The following is a 12714-nucleotide window of genomic DNA, read 5'->3' as shown; positions in this document are numbered from 1 at the left end:
ACAAACCTATAACAGAACATTTGTGGGACAAAATTTCCAGCAACTTGAGAGCTCTGAAACCCGTAAGAGTAGTTAAAAAGATGTAGAACCTGTAATGACATTGTTACATCTTCGTAATAGGCTATTATTACTATGGGTTTACCAATCCCAAATGTCTTTTATACCTAATTTAGGTTTTAGTGGGTGTCTCTCCTAGCAAGGAGACAGGCACCCTTTGCAGCCATCCCTAACCCAAAGAATTAGAGGTGCGTTATGGATTTCTGTGTCATTTCCTCCTTTGAGGTACTGTCATCCTATCTTAAGAGGCTCCTCTGTTCTATGTTGTTGACTTCACCATGAATCAAGTTATTTACTACCACTCAACATTCGATATAGTGTTGATCGTTACAGGTACCCTGACAAGATAGATTATGACTAGGCCAGACACTTGGCCCAATAACACAGTAGCTGAACATTCTGTTGTTCTGCCAATTTAAACAGATATCACCACCACCTTGACTACCCAACGTAAATATAATTGATTAAAGGTGAGACATACTCTCTTCACAATCCGTGAACTCATGCGAATCGTGTTGCAGTCTAACCTGCCAGAAAGACTTTTCCACACTATACGAAATGTAGTGTGATGACAATGCAACTCATGTTATGGCTGTTCACATCAGCTGACATCAATGTCACATAGAATTAGGTGACACCGCTTCTTATGCAGAGCACAGTTTTCTGCTCTAGCACATATCTGGCGACGTGACATGTGGTTAGAAGCCGTTTCTTTTAGCGAAGTGGAAGAAATTTTAATTGTATTGGTGAGAATGGATGAAAATCTCTAGGTTCAATTAACTATAGAAACCAGTAAATGTGGCAAGAGACATGGGACAAAATGGATGGTGTTATGCATCAACTGACCAAGCGCCAAAATCGATTTTTTTAGATTATTGCACCATCTGGTAGCGAAAGGTGTAAACTTTACATAGGTTATGGTTCAGACTTTTATTCTCAATATGATTTCGCAGGAAATGCATTTTGACCAAACGCCAACCTCACAATCATTAAATTGAAGTTTTGCATCAAGTGACCAACCACCATTTCTGAGTCTGAATTACGCATCAAATGACCACACGACACGCGTGCAGTCACTTGGTCGTATGATGCTAAATGTGGATTCCCGTGTCGCAGATTCACGAGCAGGTTTTCTTCCTTGTTACACAGCTTTCGAATTTGCATTGTTTCTCCGCAATGTGTCATCATTGTAGTTAACCTACTCTTTCTCTATTCACTGAAATCCGTCATTGTGGTAATAAGTACTTAAGTCTAAGAACATAGCAATGGATCGTTATCCTCATATATCACGGTCTGAGCGAATTCTCTTGTTAGAATCAGATGCTTCAATAATCTTCTGTTAATTCACAAATCAGAGCTTATATGTATTGTTTTATGTATTTAAAATACATAAAATATATTTTAGAGGGTTCCATCACACCTGCAAACGCTACGCCCATTTCAATAAACGCAGATCACTGGCAGTCGACGAACAGCTTCATAACGCTGAGTTCATTGACAGATGACCGAAATTCTTTGGTTACATTATGCGAATTTGTGGTAAGTTGATGTGGCCCGTTAATATTACACCTATTAGATATCATATGTCACGATACAATATCCTGTTAAACACACTTGTAAATTTTTTTTAAATGTAGTACTTAATCGTTCAGCATAAATACATGCTATATCAGATTACTGTTGACAAGAGATAAAATAAAAACAACCAAACAAACTACAAACAAAAATCTTAGTACATAACAAAACACGGCAAAAATAATCACTTACTAAGGACGAGATTTGAAGTCGACCTCCTGTAGGCCCTTCTGTAACTAGAATAAGTGAGGAGAGTTTGTAATAAAGTGCTGGAAAAGATACACACACGGATAATAAAATTTTAAAAAATAAAAATCAATTGGTCACTAACACAAAGAGATGTTCCAGTTTTTCTAGGCAAGGTAACTCTTATTTTCTTGGTAATGCTTGTTATACTAATATTTCATTGAGAAGTAAATGGGCAGTTGAATAAAAGAAGCACTGAGCATCAATAGCACTCGAGTGGAAATTCGTTCACATTGATGTATTTTATTTTTGATAAACACAAACATTCCCTGTTCATGTTCAGTGAAAGTGAAAGTAAAAGATCTTGAGGAAGTCTACTTTTAATCCGTCGTGGAAGTGTGGATCGTTTTCCAAGGGCGAAGAACACAGCACCAGGCACATTTTGGAGTTTCTTGAAGAACGTCTTGGCGTGCATTGAAATCACGTGTTCCAAAGTGTCTAACTGAAGTTCACGATGTAACTGTTTGTTTCGGACGTACCAAGGAGCGTTGGTGATGATACGGAGAACTTTGTTTTGGAATGATTGCAGGCGTCTGATAGTGGTTCGAGCCGCCCCTCCCCAGACTGGACAGGCGTAGGTGAATAAAGGACGGAGCAGTGATTTGTAGAGAAGTAATCCACATTCAAATTTGAGGGAAGATTTCCTGTTTAGGAGAGGATATAGTCTTCTTAGTCGTGCATAACTTAGATTTAATTTCTGATTTATATGGTATTTCCATGATAAGCGACGGTCAAGGAATACTCCCAGGTACTTCACGGCCTTGTCGTTAGGCGTCCATTGGATGGCTGTTCCATTTAGGAAGATTGGTGGTGGGAGAGGTGGACGTCGAAGAGTAAAGATCATGGTTTCACATTTTGGTACATTCAGTGAAATTCTACAGTCATCTAACCACGTTGATATAGTTTGCAGAGTGGCACACTTGTAAATAAGGAATTCAAAATGTGTATGCACGTTTCCTGGCTTTCCCTAAAATGTTTTTTTGTAATCGATGAAAATAATACAACAGAGGAAGCTGTTCCAATTGATAAGAAACATGCAACTGAAGGTGTAGATCCCACAACATTCTCTCCAGCAAAAGTTAACCAACAACACTTGACTGCAGTAAACGAATTTCAGGTGTGTTAAATGCGTTACTAAATGTACTTAAATTTTCATTGATCTATTTAAGTTCGTCGCCGGCTTCAGAATGAAAATGGATCAGCTCTACATGGTCTACTCACTCCGTTATGGCCCAATGGAAAACCAGTTTCAGAAGCGAAGCTGAACGACCTGCGCTCCCTCATGAAGCGAATTCCCAACGATGCTAAGCCTTTCTATAAGGACCTGTTTAGTGAACCTGGAATAGACGATGATATAGATGGGTCTGATTGTGGAAATATGGATTTTGAACTCGAAAATTCTTAAAATCCTGCATTATGTTACACCAGTGTAATTTCTATACTATATTCTACAATTCATGTTTTTCTATGTCATGTTGTATTCTGTTATGTATAACTTAATCCTGAACTTAAATAAGGAATAACATTAGTTAACAAGTATCATATTTTACACTGCACTGAATTTTTGAAAGTCCATTCGATCACTAAATGACAGTTTTATTTGTTGGTCAAGTGATGCTAAACAAAAAACTAAGGTAACCGCAATAAAGCATCAAGTGACCAAGCGCCATTATCTCAGATTACGACAATATACTTCAAATATCCCTAAATTTTATACATTAAGAAGAAAATTTATGTTTCTGTCTTCATTTTGGTATAGAATACCTCACATTTAACAGAAAATGTGAATTAATACAAAGGATTTTGCGTTTGTGTCAATATCTCAAAATCTACTTTTGGCGCTTGGTCAAGTGATGCATAACACCATCCAAATAGGAAAGGAATTAAAGTTCTCAAGTAAGTACTATAATGAAATAATTTTAATAGGCATTCAGTTGGTGAAAACGGTCACCATTTATGATGATAATTATAATAATAATAGTATAATTTCTTGTGGCTATTGCTAGTCTGGTGCAGCCCTTGTAAGGTAGATCCTCCGATGAGGATGGGGGGCATCAGTTCTGTATGGAAAACTTCATGTTATTGTAATGGAGGATAGCGTTATGTGTGGTATGAGAGTTTCAGGGATGTTGGGGGCAGTACAAATATCCAGTCCTTGAACCAGGGAAATTATAATTTACTGTAAAAATCTCCGATCTGACCAGAAATCAAACACGGGACCCTCTATACCAAAGGTGATCACACTGACCCTTCAGCCAAGGAGCCAAAAATAATAAAAACAACAATAATACACTTACCTTAAGTGTAGGGCCTACAGCTAATTTCTGTTCGGTGCAGATAGTTTCTCGAAATTATGTATTTTGGCCAACAATTTCATCCTTGATGAGATTATGCAAGTAATTGAACTCTGTTCAACCTGAAGTACATCTGGAATCTTTCTAGATGTCTGTTTAGCTCCATTCACATTTTTAATTTCATGAACTCACTGTATTTTGTGGCACGGTATTCATGGCAACAGAAACAGCACAGGTAAGTAAAAGCTCATCAGAATCCAATGAAATGGTAACTTGCCATCATATGAAGTATACTGGGATCTGTGATCATGAGGACAGTGCATTTCCTGTCTTCACGCCACATACAGTGACAGCATCGATCTTCCCTCCACGATGACGCAGCTCAACATGAGTTTGCATGAGGTGATGATAGTGTGTTCCCGCCTTAATATTCTTTTTCATAAGGTATGGGAAGGAACAAAGAAGTGTCATATCAAGTCATATGGAGAGAGATATGAACATGAAAAGGAACACACAATAGGATAAGCACCATGACAAGTCATTCTTGAATGAGAGAGAACAAATACAGAAACATCATGTTACTTTTCATGTTCCCCTCTTTCTATGTATGACAATATTATTCTCCAAATAGTCCCTTGCTCTGCAAGTCCGACTTGTTGGCTGAATGGTCAGCGTACTGTCCTTCAGTTCAGAAGATCCTGGGTTCGGGGATTTTAATTGCTTCTGCTTAATTATTCTGCCTTAGGGACTGGGTGTTTGTGTCCATTCCAACACACTCCTCTTCATATTCACACAACACACCACACTACCAACCACCACAGAAACACGCAATAGTGATTGCACTCCTCCATACAGGGTTGACATCAGGAAGGGCATCCAGCCGTAAAAACAGAGCCAAATACACATGTGCGATGCAGTTTGCACCCACGACCCCACAGGTGTGGGAAAAAGTGATAGGAAAAGAAGAAGAAGTCCCTTGGTCCGCAAGTAAAATGACATTAGGTTTGTGATGAAGTGATGATTGCAAGCTGGAAGGGTTAGTCAGGGATGGGGAAGGAAATGAAATTTTCATCTGTGAAAGCTGGTATTTTCCTGGAGTTACAATTATGGGAAAGAATATTGAAGTTAGTCAGAGGTAGGATTCAAATATACCTATTGTATGTCCCAAAGTCAATTAATAGAGCAAATGTTTAAATGTATTGCACTGTATTGTTCATTAATAGTTAAAATATTATACTTATTTGCTCTCTCTTAGTATTCCCTTTCTCTAGTTGGTATAGAACCAATGGTGTGGACTTTACCATTTTTTAAATGTTGTCTATAATTCATTTTCAAGATACTTTAATCTATGTAGACAAAGACAATGAACGTGAGTTAATGTTAACAGTTTGCTAGAAAACCTGAATTCTAATTGTAGTTTTGATCATTTCAACTTTTATCTTTCTAAAGAAAGCTTATCAGAGGAGTATATTTTCCCCCTTTTTAGAGAACATGATCATCTTTCAGGTCTGAGTGGTCAGTATGGAGTACCTGTTCTGTAACATGTGATAATGGAGTTCAGCATCGTACAAGGCAATGCAATAACCCACCACCAGCATTTGGAGGCAATAACTGTAGCGGCTTGGAACTGGAGGTTATCAACTGCAACACACACAAATGTCCAGGTCTGTATTGAATTTTTGAACCTGTATTTTGTAATGTTCTGTTGAAATTGTAATATTATGTTATATATATGACAAAATCAATTCTGATATTAAATTAGATTGCAGTAGTATGACATATTCTTGAACACAATTCCATCCAATAATACGTGTAATACTTAGCTTGAGAAAATAATGATGGTGTCCATTTTTTTGTTAAAACAGATTGAATATGAACTCTTGAACTACTATCACAAAATAAAGCCCAACATGTGACTTAAAATTCAATTTACTACAAAGAAAGGTCATACACATTTTCTTTGAAACACGAATGGTTCATGAAATTTATTTCATGCGATGAACGGTTCTCCAGCAAATTACACATTTTTGTCAAAGCGTCTGTTCTAGAGTACACGTTGGCGAGCGCTGTTTAGCTGGGTTCTTGCCCCAGGTGGTTTGACCACTAATATTGTGTTACACAGAGGCTTTTGGAAACTGTTTCACAGAGTTATTAGCTAATCCCTTTTCATTACCTGTGACTTAAAAATGACAGCTTACATGTTACAAGTTCGGTAGAAACAGAAGTGACATTGCCAACTATCGGTACATCAGAGGCAGGTACAGTCTGCTAATTTATCATTGTATTGACAATATTCTGACAGTGTTAACTATTTAAATAAATTAGGATTAAAACTAGGGGTCTCAAAAGTATGCTCTATTGAGAGGAATTTTGATTCATGCATCTTCTATGCTTAGCCCTAGCACAGTGCTATTGCACATTAAATCACTTTACTGCTGCTACCTTAACTTCACACGCTTTACAAGAAAGAATTGTTCCGTCAGTACCGAAGATCTCTTTTTGACCTCTTTCACATATTTTTTTAAATTTTACACCTTCACTGCTATTCACTTTAGACGATGGGGTTCACTATAATTCTACAACTGTGACCAATCTGTTAGAATTTGTTGGTGGTGAAAAGGGAAGGTGGCTGTAACTGGACCTGTCAAGGATGGACTGGGTGAGAGATAATATGGAATTTCCTTGTCTGATAATTGAGGAGCATCGTTTCAAATCATATTAAGTGCACAGATTATAATTTTACAGGAAGTTAAAAAAACGTGTTACTTTCCTAACCAAATAAGACATGTCAAAATTCCAAACAGCAAAATCTAGGTATTGAGGTTATGTTCCCGAATCAGTCATGATTCAAATCATTTCCCAATACATGAAGGCATCCTTCTAATTATAAAATTTCACTTAATACGTTTTAAACCAATTCACTGAACAAAATACGTTTAGGTACAACCTTTTATTCACATAATACGATTCGAAATGTTCATTTGATTCCAAAGATTGACTTTATTATTAGCTACAGCGTATCATGTACAGTAAATTATTAACACATTGTTAATGCTATATGGATGTTTACAGTCCTGCAAGTAATCCTTCTTCCTCATGCAAACAGTCACAGTCGTCATGATGAGTCGGCCTACCGGTATCTGACGTTGAACCGATGTTTAGTGCTGAAACATAAAATTGTAAACTGCCGAACTCCTTCCAGTTGTCTCCAAATCTGGCTTTCAGCAGGTTCTCGACATCCAGTTTTTTAGTATCAGGTAATGCTCTCGGTTTATCAATTACGGGAGGTTTATGTACCTGGTCCAGCCTTATGCCTCATTTCAGAAGGGTTACGAATCGCTTTGAGGGGTCATCAAACCTGTACGTCAGTTCCATCTTTACTGTAATGTGGTACTGACCCCTTTTCTCGCTTTTCTTCAGAATCACCCTCTTCATCCCGTCCAATTTCTTAATGCTTGGTGAGGATCTTGTAGTCCCTTATAACCCATTCTTTTCCTAGATGTTTTACAGTCCCCACAGACTGATAGATCTCTCGATATTCCTCGGGAGTAACGATGTCAGAGCACTTACAAAGAAACTTCTCTACAACACCAAAAACCCTGTCTGCGGGTAAAAAGGAATGTCCTCTGACAGGAAAGATGACAACAATCATGGAAATGTAATGATTAACATGCATGTTCTTGTTTTGGCCTCCACATCCATCTGCGAACAGCCTGATACAAGTGATCGATTTATTGAAATGTATCTCATCTAAAAACAAAGTAACAGCTGATGACACCTTGTCTGGCCCTCTGCCAGCCTCAGTTTCATTCCATACATAAAATTTTGGATTCTGAATACTGACATCGGTAACACACAGTGCGTAAAATGATATTTGGCACAAATAGAATGCTTCACCAATTGATAATTTAGGCAGTGGTTGTACCTGTTGCAAATCAAAGCAGAAGGACATTGTGTCAGCAGGTCATTTCCTCATAAGTTTGTGAAAAGCCTGTGAGCGAATTTTATGTGCTTCCAAATCAGCTAGTAACTGTTCTTTTTAGCACTATCTTTTTCAGATTTAATCTGAAAGAGCATTCAAGCGCAGTAACTACATGCATCCATGGATGGTGTCCCAAACCCATTGTTGAACTGTGTACAGAAAATATTCTGGACGAACCACTTTTTTCACTTTCAGGTCCGCGGAAACTCTCGCATTATACATTTTGTGGAGTCTGTTTATGTTTAACTCTGCTGGTAGATAAAGCTTCTGACTTTTATTCCTGTTGTAATGCGATTCACTTCCTCTTTAACTGAGAAATAAACGCAATCACCTTTTCTTTCTTTGCAGCAAACAGAGCACTCTTCCTATTCCTACCTCTCTTCTCTCGAACACCTTCACCATCCTTAACAGCTTTGGATATATTATTAATCCTGGTTTGGCTTATCCCGAACAATTTCTGAAAGAATTTTCAGCTGACTACTTTTGCTTGATCAACAGTATTCACCTAGAAAAGAAGAATAAACAACTAGTATAGCTACACTCATAAGCCGTATTCCGTTCTTGTAAGTTCAGTTTACTGTGCATTTATATCAACCTTCTCCTTGCAACAGAAGGAATATGAGAGTAAAGCAATTGACTGTTTACTTAATTACTCAGCTGTTCACTACAGGTAATGACGTTCTAATAATAACATGACATTGTAGCACGTTCTCCTGAAATCTAGTAGTAGTATTATAAAGAAAAATATAACCTACCTCAAATGACACAATAATGGAATTCCGACAGCGCTCTCCTGAATATTGCTTTCCAGTTCTTCGTGGTTTCGGAGATGTAACTTTTATCGTATGGCTCAGTCGGCGATCTTGTTCCACTTTATTTGGTATGCTGTAAACTATATTTTTTGCTTTCGCCAGGTAGAATACTGGGATGCTCCCACACTTGAATCTCCCTGCCTTATGATTGCATGGTGCCTCGAAATTAGTCGATTGCGATTTTAGTACCTAAAATAAAAAGACGTGCATGTAATCATTCACGTTGTTGTAGGACTAAGACAGGGACTATGGTAAGAAAAACTTATCCAATGTACGAAAACATGCGTTTATGCAATCTTTCCCATGCAGAAAGGCACATCTAATACACCGATATAACCAATTTTAATAATGATGATGATTTGTAATTTACAGCAGGAGTGTTTACTTACCGAGCTTCCTGATCACATTGTCTTTTATTTTTTTCAACTCTTATTCGCTTTCTATTTCCGTTCTAATGCTCTCCTATGGGTAAGTAGCCCTCCATGGTGATCGAAAGTGAACGGGCATGCAAGCAATACCACACTGTCAAGTATGATATAAAAATAGAGGGAACAGCCAAACAAAAGGAGCGGGATAAATGCAGGCTGGGAAACTTTATCGTGAACATAATATGTTTTGAACCGTTCGCCATGGTGCACATAATATGATTTGTTCAGAATCATGTCTTTCAGCACTGAATTCCTATGGGAAAGAATACGAAATGACCCGTTCTAATTCAACAGTGTTAAAGAGCATATCCTAATTGGCGAGAAACCGCATCAAAATGTATTCTGACTTTGACTGCATTTAATTGTTTTGAAACAATGCTCCTCAATTATTAACATATAAAATAAAAATATATAAATATATCGACTTGAGTAACATCCTACTCAGTGAGATTTCTGTACAACAGCTCTTTCTAAGAATCATTATTTTAAAACCTGATACCTGTCCGTTCCAGTGGGGAAAAAAGAAAAATATACTACAATATTTGGAAATCTTGTGTTTGAGACTCAACACAGGTAATGTGTTGTTAACCCATTCAAGTATCATTTGCTGGAATATGTTTGCGACTTAGAGTACCATTTTTTTGCATGCAATTCCAGCATCTATATACAATGAATTGAAATGAAATGGCATATGGCTTTTTGTGCCGGGAGATCCCAGGACGGATTCGACTCACCAGGTGCAGGTCTTTTGATTTGATGCCCATAGGCCCTGCAATTCCAGCAGCTATATACAGTACAATGAATTGAAATGAAATGGTGTATGGCTTTTAGTGCCAGGAGATATCAGGACAGGTTCGGCTCGCCAGGTGCAGGTCTTTTGATTTGACGCTCATAGGCGACCTGCACGTCATGATGAGCCCCTGTGCCAGGGAAATTAACCAATGATGGTTAAAATTCCCGACCCTGCCGGGAATCGAACCCGGAACCCCTGTGACCAAAGGCCAGCACGCTAACCATTTAGCCATGGAGCCAGACATACAATGAATTGGAACACTTAATTTGCAACAAAATAACTCGGAGAAGTCTTTTGCTGTATAGAATAATATAAAACAGTTCTCCACATGTAGGGACACCTTGCACTTACAGCATTCTAAAGAATATTTATTCTGCAACCCACTGGCAATACAGACATTGCATTTCCTTTACAGAATGTTTTTCCTTGAGGTTGGAGTTATTTTGGATGGAAAATGTCCCCATTGCTTTCCCTGGTGTTTCCTGTGGTTTCCTTGGCAGCTGACTCCAAAAAATTAGAGTAAGCATTGGTTTCCCTAGTTACTTGCTCCCAAAACTGTACAGTCAGGAATGCATTCACAATGTCTAATTCACTTGGAGCTTCTCCTAACAGCCTATGAATTATGGTATCAGTTTCACCAATAACACTGCAAGTATCATGTTGTGGAGTATTACTCATGTGCTCCGTCCGGCTACATGGCTAAATGGTTAGTGTGCTGGCCTTTGGTCACAGCGGACACTCTGGCGCTAAAAGCCATACACCTTTTTTTTTTTTTTTTTTTTTTTTTTTTTTCATTTGCTCCCATTGCCACTTATTTTCATCCAAAATAAAACTGGAAACAGCTGGTGATTACATCGGCAGTAAGCCTAACATTCAATGGTGTTCTTGCCGGTAAAACTGTATTTTGTTCATTGCCACTGAAAAATTCATCACTGTCAAAAGAACTATTGTTATTTCCAACATAATCTTTATTATGGTATTTATCTGGAGTTCTATGTCACTTTCTTTTAAAACCTTCAGTATCTCTTCTTCCTTGTTTTGCTTGGAAGCTGCCATTTTGATAGACATGCGTCAAAGCCACAGTTGTTTAGAAACGAGATATTCCAATCACTCCTATTATTTTCATTGCGAATATTCCAAGGAAATCATATACAGTATGTTAAACATTATGTCATCTGTGGAGAAGCTCTCGTAGTAATTCAAAGTTGATAAACAAAAGACAGTGGTCAAGACAGCATTCGTAAAATGGAGCAGTCACAGTACGGACTTCTCTGTCTTAGTACAAGGCGGCATGACATAGCTCAGACAAAGAGATCCATCTTTGTATGGGATTGGGTTAAAAATGCTCAAAATATAACCAAATATAACCTTATATCACTAAAATGAGCAAAATGTAACCAAAACAAAACAAAAAAAGCCAAAATATGCATTTACAGTATATGCAACAAAAAATTGCTTTAAACAGGGTCAAGCACATATCATTCAAACTTATTTTTCAGATATTGGGTAAAATGAGCTCAGGAAAGAAATATGACTTTTCCTTAACATATGAATCTTACTGTTAAGTGACAGCACCTTTTGGCCTGGTGAGGGAAGCAACAGGAAAGTACCTCGCTCTTCATTTCCCTAGTATGCCTCTTCGGTGACACCTAGGCTACTTTTGACAGCAGGTGGAGATGTTGAGGTTCCAACCAACCTCGCTGGGCTGAGGACTTAACATACATGTGCTCTATGCTATCGGGTTAATTTCTTAGCATACTTGTTAGTGTAGCTAAGTAATTTTTTTACAATTCTTAGGCCCACCCTTACCATTATTAGTATTGTTATTGCTATTAGGCTTACATAAACTTATGGTAGTTACTTTACAATGCACTAAAAATTAAAATTAGCTTGTTGAATGACTTTGTTTATTGATTTACACATTCCTCTCTTTTTTCACCCATTTTTAACCACCTCTAGGTATTTTTTCCCTCCATTAATGAAGCATTTTATTTACCACTTTCTGAGGTCCTTACATATGTTACAAAGTATGTCAGAAATGAATGAAACATAGTGCATCATAATGTACTTATAAATAACTTACCTACCATTCCATTGACAGGGTATCGAGTTCAAGATGTACTATTTCAGATGACATACAGTTGAAGTTAGATTCTAGTACTCCATGATTCCCCCTCTAGTGTGGATAAAATATTTCAAATGAGTGGGCAAGGAGACATACAGGTTTAGTATGGTATCCTGGAGCATATATGTCCATATTTGCTATACATGGTTCTCTTGATCGTGTAAACTTCTAGCTGCAGAGGTTGGCACCCCAGGTGGTTCCAGGCATGTTCATTGGGGGATATTTCTTGCAATCGGGTAGACCACAGAATTTTGGCAATATTGTGGAGGCATTTATGTGATACCTTGCTTTGTGCACCAGAGAATTATTTTGATATATTTTGGAATATGTATGTTTTGCAAGCTGTAGATGCCCCCAATGAGGGATGAAACATGTGCCAGTACTTTTAATATAAATTTGTTG

General features: G+C 37.7%; 1 protein-coding gene across 2 annotated transcripts in view; it reads left to right on the top strand.

Moving 5' to 3' along the window:
• LOC136857690 (hemicentin-1) overlaps nt 1-12714 on the top strand; it is a 509109-nt gene that overhangs the window by 404408 nt on the left and 91987 nt on the right. For both annotated transcript variants that reach the window (XM_067136543.2, XM_068225274.1), the window contains exon 40: nt 5679-5836. In XM_067136543.2, coding sequence (XP_066992644.2) covers nt 5679-5836 — 158 coding nt within the window. The remainder of the gene's footprint in view (nt 1-5678; nt 5837-12714) is intronic.

This window comes from Anabrus simplex, chromosome 1, assembly GCF_040414725.1.
Source record: "Anabrus simplex isolate iqAnaSimp1 chromosome 1, ASM4041472v1, whole genome shotgun sequence".
In the NCBI taxonomy this organism is placed as follows: Eukaryota; Metazoa; Arthropoda; class Insecta; order Orthoptera; family Tettigoniidae; genus Anabrus; species Anabrus simplex.
This window is presented reverse-complemented; position numbering and strand designations above follow the sequence as displayed.